This window comes from Hippocampus guttulatus, chromosome 7 (genome assembly GCF_054856545.1).
Source record: "Hippocampus guttulatus isolate MCC_2025c chromosome 7, RoL_Hgut_1.0, whole genome shotgun sequence".
Taxonomy (NCBI): Eukaryota; Metazoa; Chordata; class Actinopteri; order Syngnathiformes; family Syngnathidae; genus Hippocampus; species Hippocampus guttulatus.
Window position 1 is genome coordinate 18,637,000 of NC_141267.1, and position 11,604 is coordinate 18,648,603.

The following is an 11,604-nucleotide window of genomic DNA, read 5'->3' on the forward strand; positions in this document are numbered from 1 at the left end:
TACTGAATTACAGCCATGTAAAATAAAATAAACATGGCTTTGGCGCCATCTGGTGGCAACTTGGTGCCAATCATCAATGATGCACTGAGGAGAAGAGTTTCATTTATTCAGGCCATAGAATATAGAAAAAAAATGCTTTGTGTCAGGGGGTGTTGGGGGGGGATGTGAGAATGTAAGACATTTTTGTACATGTAAAGATGAAACATGAAATAAACAATTACATTTAAATATGAATTTATCAAACCTGTTCATTTCCCAAATGATACAGCCTCCTGTCAGTAACACTTCTAACTTTTGAACTCAATTGTCGGACATTCGTTTTTTTTTGTTTTTGTTTTTTTTAATTCATTATATGCACATACATTCATCAATATCAAAAGTGATGAAGGGCTGCTTAACAGAAAATTAGTCCAAAATAAACAAACAAAACATCCAACCATCCATTTTCTGATCCTTTTTTTCCTCACAAGGGTCGCGGGCGGTGGTGGAGCCTATCCGAGCTGTCTTCGGGCAGTAGGCGGGGTACACCCTGAACTGGTTGCCAGCCATTCACAAACAACCATTCACACCCACAATAACAACCAGAGACCATTTAGGGTGTTCCATTCACATGCCATGCATGTTTTTGGGGTGTGGGAGGAAACCGGAGAAAATGTTGTTTTGTACTTATTACGTTTTAAATACTATTTTGAGCCAGGATTGTTGGCACAAGAGTGCACTATGTGTCCGTAATTTGCCTATGTGTAGTTGCTTGCTATATCAGTGCAGTACATTAAAATATATGTTTGATTCTTGGAATTGATTGGGAAAAAATCCACTGTTGTTTTAAAAGGTTTGTGTGTGTGAAATGTGTGGCCCCATATTTGATCGTTATCCCTGAGGCCAATGAGCAGGTACAGGCAGAACAGTGCCTTTTCCCCGACTGGTATGTCGATGACATTGATGCAGCTCAGTCATCCAAAAAATGCGATTCGTATCCCGATGACTCTGAAACGTTGAGGCTCAGGGTAGAATCTTGATTTGTGCTAATGTGAAGATGAGACAGCCATTGCTGAAATTCATCCATGGGTTGGGTGGATCCACTCACTGCAAATGAAGACAGAGCATTTTAATTGACAGACATTGGTGACACTGTTTTAACTGATACTGGATGAAAAGTATGAATTGAACAACATGTTTATTCTTGCCGTAAATACGAAAAGAAGACGATTTAAATGATATAACAGTGACAACAAAGGTGCAACAATTCATTGATTAAAAATCTGTGAATCGCTAATCAAATTGAAAGATATAGTATTTAGAATCAATTAAGCCTTTAGAGACTTTGTTTCAATTGAAATTGTCCAAATCCTCAGAATTTCACCCTCTCAACAGAAAGTAACGATATTCTTGCACTGTCAATTTGATACAAGGTTGCAATTCTTTTTTTTTTTTACTATTTTTAACAAAGGGATGGAAATGAAATGCAAAGTGTTGTTTTGCCAACATGTAACAAGATGGCGACCTGAGGAGAACAAGCACCGAAGCACATGGATATAGCCTACAGGTTTTACACTGTGCCCTGTGGTCGGCTCCTATTCGAAAAGACGATAGCTCAAATGCTAACCAGCTAACACGTTAAGTTCGCACAAAGAAAACAGAAAAGCAGATCAATAAGGATTTTACATTTTCCCCTGCGGTTGGGTATTATTTTGAGAGGGCATAGCTCAGATGCTAACATCCAATGACACATGTATACGCACTGCTCGGGACACCAAAGTCCATGCTGCTCCGAAGTTGAACCATTGACCTCATAATGTTCGCATTCAGGCCTTGGATCTGGTTCTCGATATCTGCCAGTACAGTTTTCTTCTTGGTTCTGCTCTTGCTACCTGTGGCTATATGAAAAGCAAACGTAAAAACCAAGGAACATGCAGATGATCGATAGTGGAGTTCAACATTAATAGTACTTACCCAGTGCCAATGGAGAGGAAAAAATCTCCTTTATGTCCTGTTGCAGCTTCTCAAGATTGATCTTGAGGTCTTGACACAGCTCCAGCTCTCGTCTTCTGACAGCTTGCTCTATCTTATGTTGAAGAGCTTTTTTGATTATCCTCCTCTTGAACTTTTCATGGAGCCTCAGGTCAACGTCTTTCAAGTCGGGGCAGAACAGGCGGCCCTGATTCTTTGCTGACATGCCCTCTATCTTTTCAAACAGCTGGTAGTGCTGACTAACGTCGGTTTGATCTGTGACATGCAGACAGTGGTAGGTGTTTCCACACTTGTCGACCAACCATCGAAGTGGTCTGTCTTCCCCCTCGATAAACACCTCCAGGGACCTGGCTCCCAAAGTGTCTTGGTTTGTGAACAGAACCATTGTGTGGTTCCAGACGCTGTCGCCAAAGAGCTTGATGTGATCCTGCAGGGTGTCCAGACTGACCTGGTCGAATTTGAAATCCAAGGAAATCACAATCAGAACAGCGTCGAACCCCTGAGGGCTCAGGGTCAGACCCCGGACTATTTCTTGGTCCTGTTGCCGAGTGCAGTCGGACTCGCTGTACCAGCCCGGGGTATCGACCACTGTGACTTGCATGCCAGCAACCTGTCCCTGCCTGGCCATACAGCCGTCATTCGGTTGGGCGGGGAACACTTTGCCCCGCAGGAGGCAATTTGCTGCTGTTGTCTTTCCTGACAACTTTTCACCAAGTATCAAAATTCTCAGCTCTTTCAACTTTTTGGGAGGACCTGTGGAGTGAAAAAAAAATATTTGTAAGGTCGGAAGATTACAGAACCTGCTGCAGACAGTACCTGCTGGTAAATCGCATTTGATCACAACTTTGACCCCAAAACCCTGTGGTGTGTGTGTGCCAAATAGCACTAGAAAATGCTTCAAGTGCCGAAAGAGGAAGTCAAGTCAATGTATTTCCATTCAATACTACGTCTTTCCGCCCGTTATTATCCATCTCAGGAATGGCCATTTTGCTTCTGATTGATGGCTTCTTGCTTTCTGATTGATGGCTGAAAATGATATCACAGGAGCTCAGAGCTCAGGTAACGATCAATCACAGCTCAGACCCAGAAAACAAATGAGATTAATGAGTTAAAACTCCTCAGGAGACAATGGAAATTGTTAAGTGTGTTTTCATTTATTTCTATATTGCATTAAAGTTATTTCTAACCACACACTTGTTAAAAGTAGGTACTGTATTACTTTGTTTTGGGGCTGGAATGGATTAATTGCGTTTCCATTCATTTCAATGGGAAACCTTACCTTAATACATGAACGTTTCAGGTTACAAATGAGCTCACAGAACCAATTAAGTTTATAACTTGAATCTGTCAATTTATTTGGAGGGGCGGGCACCAAATACATAATTTTTGAACACATGAGATATTGTACCTTTCGGTGCTCTGGTGGCCTTGACTTGACTTCTCAGTCGGGCAGCGTTTTCCACTCTTTTTGCTTTCTCCATCAAGGCGTCCAGCATCTTCTGATTGGGTGTAAAATGTTGCCACCCATTCTCTGCCAGAGTCAGGGTGATTTTCTCCAATAAGTCGTCAACCTGACTGCTGTCATCTTCGTTCATGTTGTCCAGGACGTGATATCTGTTACCGCATCGCTCCACTAGAGACTGCAGGGCATTCCCCTCACCCTCAATGTATTCTTCAATGCTGCGTGAGCCCAGCCAGTCTCCTCGGGTGAACACCACCATTGTGTGCTTCCACACACTCACCCCGAGCAGCTCCACATGAGTGGTGGCTGCTTTCAGGTGCTGGGCGTTAAACGAGGCATCTGCATCGATCACAAGCAAGAAGACGTGGGGCCCAGGGGGGCACTTCAACAAGCTATGCAGTAGCTCGTCCTTGATGATTTCTGGTGTGTCGCATGCAGAGAAGCCTTTGCGCCAACTCGGCGTATCCACAACTGTTATTTTGGTCCTGCCCACGATGCCCACCTGGGCATACGAAAGCACTGTTGTTTCTTCTACTTGTTCTTTGATTCCAAAGATGGTGTTCCTTACGGAGGTTTTCCCAACAAAGCGGCTGCCCAGGAGAATAATACGAAGTGTCTGGATGGGCTCCATTTCTAAAATATGTCAGGTCAAATAAAAAAAACAACGAAAAACAAGAGATTGAATAAAACTATATCTGTGGTTACAACTGACCATGCTTCTTCTCAATGTTAATTGGGACAAGCAAAGTCACAAAAGTGTGAGGTAGCTTTTTATAGAGAGATCGACAAGAAAAGAACTGAGTGTTTTTTTTAATCTTGTGCAATGCTTACCCGAAAGGACCATTTTCATTTTCTGTCTTTGTTCTGAGACCCGTCTCAATCTCTGTTTGGCCTTCTCAGCCACTTCTTCTTGATTCTTCCTAATGGTGTCGATCATCTGGTTGTCTAGCATGTAGAAGCTGTCGTCATTTTCATTGACCATGTCGTCAATCTTCTCCATCAGCTCGATGACCTGGGACGAGTTGCTCTTGTCCTTGTTGTTGAACACGTGATACCTGTTTTGACACTTTTCGATCAGCCAGGTGAGCGCTTCACCCTCGCTTTCAATGTGCTCCTCAATGGTCTTCTTGCCCAGGTAGTCTCCAAAGGTGAACAGCACCATGGTGTATCTCCATGCCCGATCCCCCAGCAACTTCATGTGTTCTTGCACCACCTTTCTCTGTTTGTGAGTGAAGCTGGAATCAGTGGGTATGAGAAGGAGGAAGGCATGTGGTCCAGGTGGACACTTAGAGGCATAGAGCTTTAATTGTTGCTTGTCTCTCTCTGAAATCTCACTGAGGGAAGTAGAGTACTTCCAGCCCGGAGTGTCCACCACCACCACCAGGTTCCGGTTTTCGACTATTTTATGTCTGGCTTCAGAGTGAGCTGTTCGAATTCGCCCACATTCGAACCGTTCCTTTCTCAATATTGTGTTGGCAGATGAGCTTTTCCCGTCTCGTCGAGCACCAATCAGTACTAGTCTTCTCTCAGGCATCTCCTTGGCTGTAAGCACAAGTACTTGATATCATAACTGATCTTCAGACAATGACAGCATGGTTAGAACAGAAAGCCGGGCTCTATCGATCTATATTGCTTGCTAGCTAGCTACTGAAATCCAGGTTAAAGTTTTCATTTTCAATGTACAATTTCGATGACGCACCCTTACTTTAAATTTTTTTGAACGTGTTACTTTACCTCAAAAGAATTAAAAGTAACAAAGTAATGTATATCAACTGAACAATCAGAGATTCAACAACGTAAGGTTGAAGAAATCAGTTCAATGTTTTTTTTTCTTTACTGTTGATATGTCGATGTTGACACAAATAATCACTGGATTCATAATCCATATAAGAGAAAATTTAAGTCCTTGATCACAACAAAACAATGAACTGAGTGGGAGTCATGATTTCTGTTTTTTGTTTTTTGTTTTAGTACTGCCCTCGCTACAAAGGTTTCATCTAAAACTGAAACAATTACTTATACATCCTTTTCAGTTACTGGGTCCGTCTTTCTGCCCAGGAGGGAAACTTGAACTAAGTCGGTCTCTGTTTGACATTCTTGAAAATTTCCATTCTAGCGTTTACTGCGAAGGGCAGGTTTAACTGGTTTGTTGGTGGCATCTGCTCGAATGGTCACACCCAACACCACAAAACAAAACAAAACAAAACAAAACCAAGATGGGATTTCTAATTAAAAAAAATTTTTTTTGGACATTTACAGACAGCACAGTCGACACCATCGATGAAAAAATGAACACTTTGTTGACAAGTTCATGTACATTGCAAGGGTATGGGAGTACACTCACCATCTTTGTCCGCCATTCTCCCTGGTCTTCTGTTCAAAATGCAATCACAGCCAAGTGAACCAAATCCCCCGTCATTCAACTGTAGTCCACGTCGATGATTGATTTTCCTGATCTCTCTCTTCTTTGATGGAAATAATTTGAAAGCATAAAGTACTGTACTAGTTATGAGTTCAACGGCAACAGTCTGCCCTCTCCATTGCATGCACTCCTTTTGATTGAATCATGATTAGGGAGTGTTTCTCATCAAATTGTAGCTATGTCAGGTAAAGTTGTCAAACTGGTTTCAGCCAAGAGGTTTCACTATGTCCAAAACAATTGCACCACCCAGCGCAACTGTCAGATGTCGGGCTATTCTGACAGATCTGGATTCAGACCGGAAAGAGTGTGCATGCCACAAACGCATACTCAGATAAATAGTGATAACAAAAGGGTTTATTTAAAGAAAAGAGAGATCTGACAAAGGCAAAAATTCCATTGGATTGAATTTGCACAATTGAATTCATGTATGCAGTTACATGTGGAAACAAAAGTGAAGACGAATCAAAGAGAGTATTGCCACAGTATAATTCATTATACTACATCACACTGGATTGTACCTGTGCTATGCAACAAGGACATGGATGGATGAATGCCCATGAGAGATGTGAGTGAGAACCTTCATTTGCACGGCTACAGCAAGTTGGACATCTCCATCCAGGACAAATCCCACTGTACCTCCGTCACGTCTTGCTTGGTGGCAGGAAGAACAACTGCGGGAGTTTCCACGCAAGAAACCCTCCAATGGTTGCACGTGTAAAGCATCTTGTACCTTCACAAAAAAATCATGAAAAGGTTCGGCGAGACTCCTGACGGGAGCTGATTGTTTTCTATCGACATACATGAGAGCAGGATTCCTTCGGTTTCTGAGTGTTTGTCTCGGCATACAATGATGATGAGATTAAGAGCATGCGTGTACCGGCATGTTAATTTAGTTATAAAACCTAACTTCACACAAGGCGACGTGGTTTTGTACTGACTGTGTGAAGATATGCCGCTGAACTCCATCGTAAACCGAGGAACCCGTGTAAAAGTCTAAGAGGACATTTTTTAATTCGCCACTAACCTGAAATGTAGAATTAGCAAGATAGCAAGCGGGATGAAGATCATAAGAATGCACGAAACGATGACCCAAATCCAGGAACCTGTCAGAAGAATATTTGTTTTATATTGATCTGGAATGACTTTGTAGTGCACAATACTACATTGTAGTTCAAAACCTTAAAGGGGAAGTCAAGCCCCCAAACCTCTTAACGATAATGTGTTCTTTTCGCCTTCATTTGTCTAAACACGGCAGTCTGATTAATATTGCATTTTTGAAATATGAGTTAAGCAGCAAAATCCACCCAGTTTTAGCCATCCCAGGGGGCGGCCATTTTGCCACTTGCTGCCTGACATCACAGTGGCTCAGGGCTCAGGTTACAACCAATCATGGCTCAGCTTCAGAAAACATGTGGGCGGTGATTGATCGTAAACTGAGCCCTGAGCAACTGTGATATCATTTTCAGCTGACAGAAAGCGTCAAAATGGCCGCCCCCTGAGATGGCTGAAACAGGGTGCATTTTGCTGCTTAACTAATTTTCGACAAACACAATATTAATCAGACTACCACGTTTTGAGACCAGTGGCGCAAAGAACATATTACTGTAAAGAAAATGTTGGGGTTGATTTCCCCTTTAAGATAGTCAAACCTCGGTTTTCGAACGTCTCAATTCTCGGTTTTCGACCAAAAATTCCAATTTTTTTACGGCTCGGATGACAAACAAATTTCGGTTCTCGAACAAATTGAGCGCACTTGAATGCCACAATTTGACTCCTCTCGCCTCCCTTATACGAGGAAGTGACGCTTCCTCGTGTTGCTTTCCATTGTGAGCAGACGTGTTCAGTAAACATTTTTATCTTAAAAAGAGCGTGGTTTCGGTTTTCAAACAATTTCGGTTTTCGAGCAGTCTTCTGGAACGGATTATGGACGAAAATCGAGGTTTGACTGTATCCCATTCCCATCATATAAAACAAGATTCATGACATGTATGGATGAGATTACCAGAAGTGGAGCCATCTGACACATCCGCAGATGATAGGTTGCCTAAACCAAAGAGAAAACGTCAAGACTGAACAATTGGAAGGAAAGAAAATCCAACCCTGACGATGTCTTACTTCTTACTGATAACCAGCTTTGTGGACTCTCCAGCTTTCCGTCCTGTGACGCACACTTGTAAAAGCCTTCGTGTGCCTCACTCACGTTCACAATGGTTATTTTTATTTCTGTCCCTTGACTGGGAGAACTGTCGGGGGACATTTTGATGCCATCCCTGAAAAAGGTCGTCTTTGTGTGGTTGCCTTTCCGGTAATGACATTCTAAGACCACATTCCCCCCACGTGGTACGGACAAGGCGGGGGTCCTCATGATGACCGGACCAGCTGTAGGACAAAAACAAGTAAGAAAAATGACATCACACCATGTTTACATCCTCCTGAAGACTCACAGGTGACGGTGATGTTAACTGCGTTGCTGCGACCTTCAGCACCTTCGCACCAGTACAGCCCACTGCCCCCTCTGGTAGCAGAGACGACACAGGTGCTTGAACCGCCTGGAGTGACACCACCGCCTGGTGATGAGCATGCACATGTCTTGGAGTCCGCGGTCCTTATTAAGCGGCTGGCAGAAGTTTGCCTCAGGACCCAAGCAGAGGAGTTCGTCAGAGTTTCAGGGCACTGCAAGGTAAACGTCTCCCCTTCGAACACATGCCTGGTGCTGGGGATCAGAATCAGTGAGGGTGGGGGTAGCCCTAATACACACACACACACAAATAAAAATAAATAAATCGCAAAGTTGGTATACAAATAGTTGGGTCTTTGAAATACCCCGAATGACAACCATCGGGTGTGAAATTACACAACCACGACTCAATTTTCCAGATTGTGACATCACACATGAGGAATGTACTTAGCAATACAAAACACTTTATTTCCTTCATCATACTGTCCCAGTTTCTCTACCCGTGATTTTGGCCAAGCCCCATCTCTTTCCACACAGACTGTCACGAGCCCTGCCGCAATCACCCCTGAGTTATTGATTCCCAACCAAATATTTTTGTAACTGCATATCGATGATTACAACAATGGAGTTTTTCTATTAGATGTGGCTTTGGCCTTAGCACAAAAAAAACAGTTGGTGGATGAGATTGTCGGAGAATGGGAGAATCTCAAAGCAAAAACTTCAACTGTTGCTCAATGAAGTTGTTGATGTGGGCTCTAAATCAGCAAGCAATGAAGTGGTGCTGCCTTCACAAATGACAATGTCTCTGTCTTTGTCTACGTCTACAGTATTTGGCTGGCAACCAGTCCAGGGTATCGTTCAAAGTCAGTTAGAATTGGCTCAAATGCCATTGCCACACTCACAAAGACTAAAATGGATTTTATAGTTGCATGGCACCATCAAGTGGTTATGAGTGTGAACAGACACTGGCCAGTATGGGAGGGGAGGGCGGACTCTTAGATTTTTGTGCTGTTTTCATGCATCGAGTTAAAAGACCTCATCCAGACAGGGAAAAATAAAATGCATTTAATTTGTTATACACATGCAATTAATGGTCATCAAAACAAAAAGCGGAACTTTTACTGACCTGAAACACTCAGTGTAACTGGCTTGCTTAGCACCGCCACGGTGGTGTTACTGTCACAGCACTCGGCCTGGCACCAATACCTGCCAGCATCTTCCTTCATCACAGCAGTGATTGAGTAGCTGCCCCCAGAGAGTAGGTGTCGGGGGTTCTTGCCCACCTGGGTGGCACGAGACTCATTCCGGAACCAGCTGTAGCTCCACGCCAGAGTGGAGTTGGACTCCACCATGCACCGCAGCAACACACACTCCCCGAGGAAGATCTTCGTGCCCAGAGGCCACAAGGTCACGCTGACCTTCAACTCCTCTGGGTTGGAAGTTTGATTGTGTTTTAATGATTCATACTTAATGCTAATGTATGTCGAGACGGGATGCAAAGGGGAGGAAAATTGCTGTGCTGGGCAAATTGGGAAATATTCAAGGTTGGACAATTTCCACGTAAATGGATTTGAGAACACGGATTTACTTTGGTTTATTTGTGACTAGTCCTTTAACCAAGTGAGGTCATTGCTCATTCAAATGCATGACTGTTGCATGAATAATGTCATTGGGATTGAGTGATGCAGAATGCCAGGTAGAAATTCAACTTAATTTGCATTCAATTAGTGTCTCTCTCCCCCGAGCACGCCCCTACCGCCCCACTCTAAGTTCCCAGTGATAAACCATCATGCAATTTTAATTTATGTCCCCAAAAATGATCATAAATGTCTGTGAATTTGCATCGAAAATTTCCAGCGACATTTCTGCAAGTTATTGGAAACCAATTAAACTTGTATCTCAAGTCACCACCTCATATTGTAAATCTATACTTAATCAATTGTTAAAATATTTCATATAGTGTGATATTTTTCTGAGGATTATACTCTGTCCCTTTTTGTCCCGTTTATTGGCATGGCTCATGTCACCTTTGAGGGAATTTCTACTTGTTATTGGACTTACCTTTAGAAGCTGCAACAAGGAGTACAAATGCTGCTACATCTGAAATAAAGGAAATGTATAAAAAATGAAAATGAAAATAACTGAAAAATCAATTTACTTTGGGCTTCACAAGTCTGCATGGACCAGTATCACACACACACACACACACACACACACACACACACACACACACACACACAGTTGTAGTGATCGTTGTTTGTGAGCCTTTTACACATGTGATGTAACACAGGACAGCCTCTCACTCCTTAATGAATCTTTTACACTGACTCGTCCCGATGGGAGCGCCAGGAATGTGCGTGTATTTACTGTATCTTCCTCTCTCTGTCTCTGTCTGTCTCTCTCTCGCCCTCTCTCTCTCTCTCTCTCTCACACACTCTCTCTCACACACACACGCACATACGCATACACATGCTGGAATGCACGCATACACACTCACACACCTTTTGGCCTATACTTTGCTTGTAGGCTGAATTAAAACTAGACAAGGCTTAAATTCCATATAAATTACTAAAAAAAACTTCCAATAAATAGGTCAGCTCATTGAAACTGTCTGCAATGATATTGAATGCACAGTGGAAAAATTTATCAGAACTGGAAGGGGGGAAAACAGCAATGCGATAATAAAAGATGTAAAGATATAAAAGTTGAATTTGCATCTGCTAATTTACTCACCCAGCATTGAAGCGATGAGGATGATGTTCATTCCGCCGCCCCACTCTTTGGGATCTTTCCCACAAACCAAAAAGTGAAATATTGAGAATAATGCTATATGAGTTGTTGTTGTTTTTTTCAGTCTCACGTGTTGAATTTTTCGGAGTGCTGATATAAGACTAAAGGCAATGACAGTGGCCAGTCACAGCAAATAGCGATGGGCATCTTGGTGGAGACGTTTCCTTCCTGTGACAAGCACTAAACAGGCGGAGCGTCAGATTAGAAGAAAAAAAAAAACAGGACAGCGAGGTATGGGGTTAAAGATCCCCCAAACTGCTTTAAAATAATTCTTTAAACAGGTGTTTCATAACCCTATATAGGTTCTGTACATGGTTTTGGAAAAGTGAGTCAGACCAGGGATAATTTAATAACCAAAAACAATAACCATGAGCGAACGCTACATGCTAACATTAGCGTGCTAGCTGCACTTAATTAAGCATTTTTTAGCCCTTAGGAGTCACGAGCTACAATAGTTTTGACACTCACATGAAACCTAACATGTTTAATGTTTTTTACGCT

At 42.6% G+C, this 11,604-nt stretch overlaps 2 protein-coding genes across 3 annotated transcripts; both read right to left on the reverse strand.

The window, feature by feature from the left end:
- Window positions 1-85: 85 nt before the first annotated feature.
- Window positions 86-6,008, reverse strand: LOC147202822 (GTPase IMAP family member 8). The gene is made up of 6 exons (XM_086116393.1): window positions 5,778-6,008; window positions 4,265-4,975; window positions 3,380-4,066; window positions 1,954-2,724; window positions 1,743-1,877; window positions 86-1,086 (listed from the first exon to the last, which is right to left on the reverse strand). Exons 1-6 carry the CDS (start codon window positions 5,977-5,979, stop codon window positions 950-952), a joined length of 2,643 nt encoding a protein of 880 aa, XP_085972519.1. The 5' UTR covers window positions 5,980-6,008; the 3' UTR covers window positions 86-949.
- A 183-nt stretch (window positions 6,009-6,191) lies between these two features.
- LOC147202823 (peroxidasin homolog) lies at window positions 6,192-11,591 on the reverse strand. 2 transcript variants are annotated; one of them, XM_086116689.1, is made up of 9 exons: window positions 11,047-11,591; window positions 10,375-10,413; window positions 10,070-10,076; window positions 9,440-9,786; window positions 8,300-8,602; window positions 7,971-8,234; window positions 7,858-7,899; window positions 6,880-6,958; window positions 6,192-6,585 (listed from the first exon to the last, which is right to left on the reverse strand). In XM_086116689.1, the coding sequence occupies exons 1-9, from the start codon at window positions 11,075-11,077 to the stop codon at window positions 6,447-6,449; spliced, it is 1,251 nt and encodes a 416-aa protein (XP_085972815.1). In that variant the 5' UTR covers window positions 11,078-11,591; the 3' UTR covers window positions 6,192-6,446. The 2 variants fall into 2 exon arrangements, with proteins under 2 accessions (XP_085972815.1, XP_085972814.1); XM_086116688.1 differs by lacking the exon at window positions 10,070-10,076 and having other exon boundaries at window positions 9,440-9,742; window positions 11,047-11,588.
- Between the last annotated feature and the right edge of the window lie 13 nt (window positions 11,592-11,604).

Excerpts from the sequence above, each read along its gene's own strand:
- LOC147202822 (XM_086116393.1), bottom strand. The coding sequence starts at position 5,979 with ATGCAATGGAGAGGGCAGACTGTTGCCGTTGAACTCATAACTAGTACA. Across the intron at positions 2,725-3,379 it reads GGCCACCAGAGCACCGAAAG|GTCCTCCCAAAAAGTTGAAA; the intron begins GTACAATATCTC and ends TTCACTCCACAG. Across the intron at positions 1,087-1,742 it reads GGACTTTGGTGTCCCGAGCA|TGAGTGGATCCACCCAACCC; the intron begins GTGCGTATACAT and ends CTTCATTTGCAG.
- LOC147202823 (XM_086116689.1), bottom strand. The coding sequence starts at position 11,077 with ATGAACATCATCCTCATCGCTTCAATGCTGG. Across the intron at positions 8,235-8,299 it reads AGTTAACATCACCGTCACCT|CTGGTCCGGTCATCATGAGG; the intron begins GTGAGTCTTCAG and ends TTTGTCCTACAG. Across the intron at positions 6,959-7,857 it reads GTCAGATGGCTCCACTTCTG|GTTCCTGGATTTGGGTCATC; the intron begins GTAATCTCATCC and ends TTCTTCTGACAG.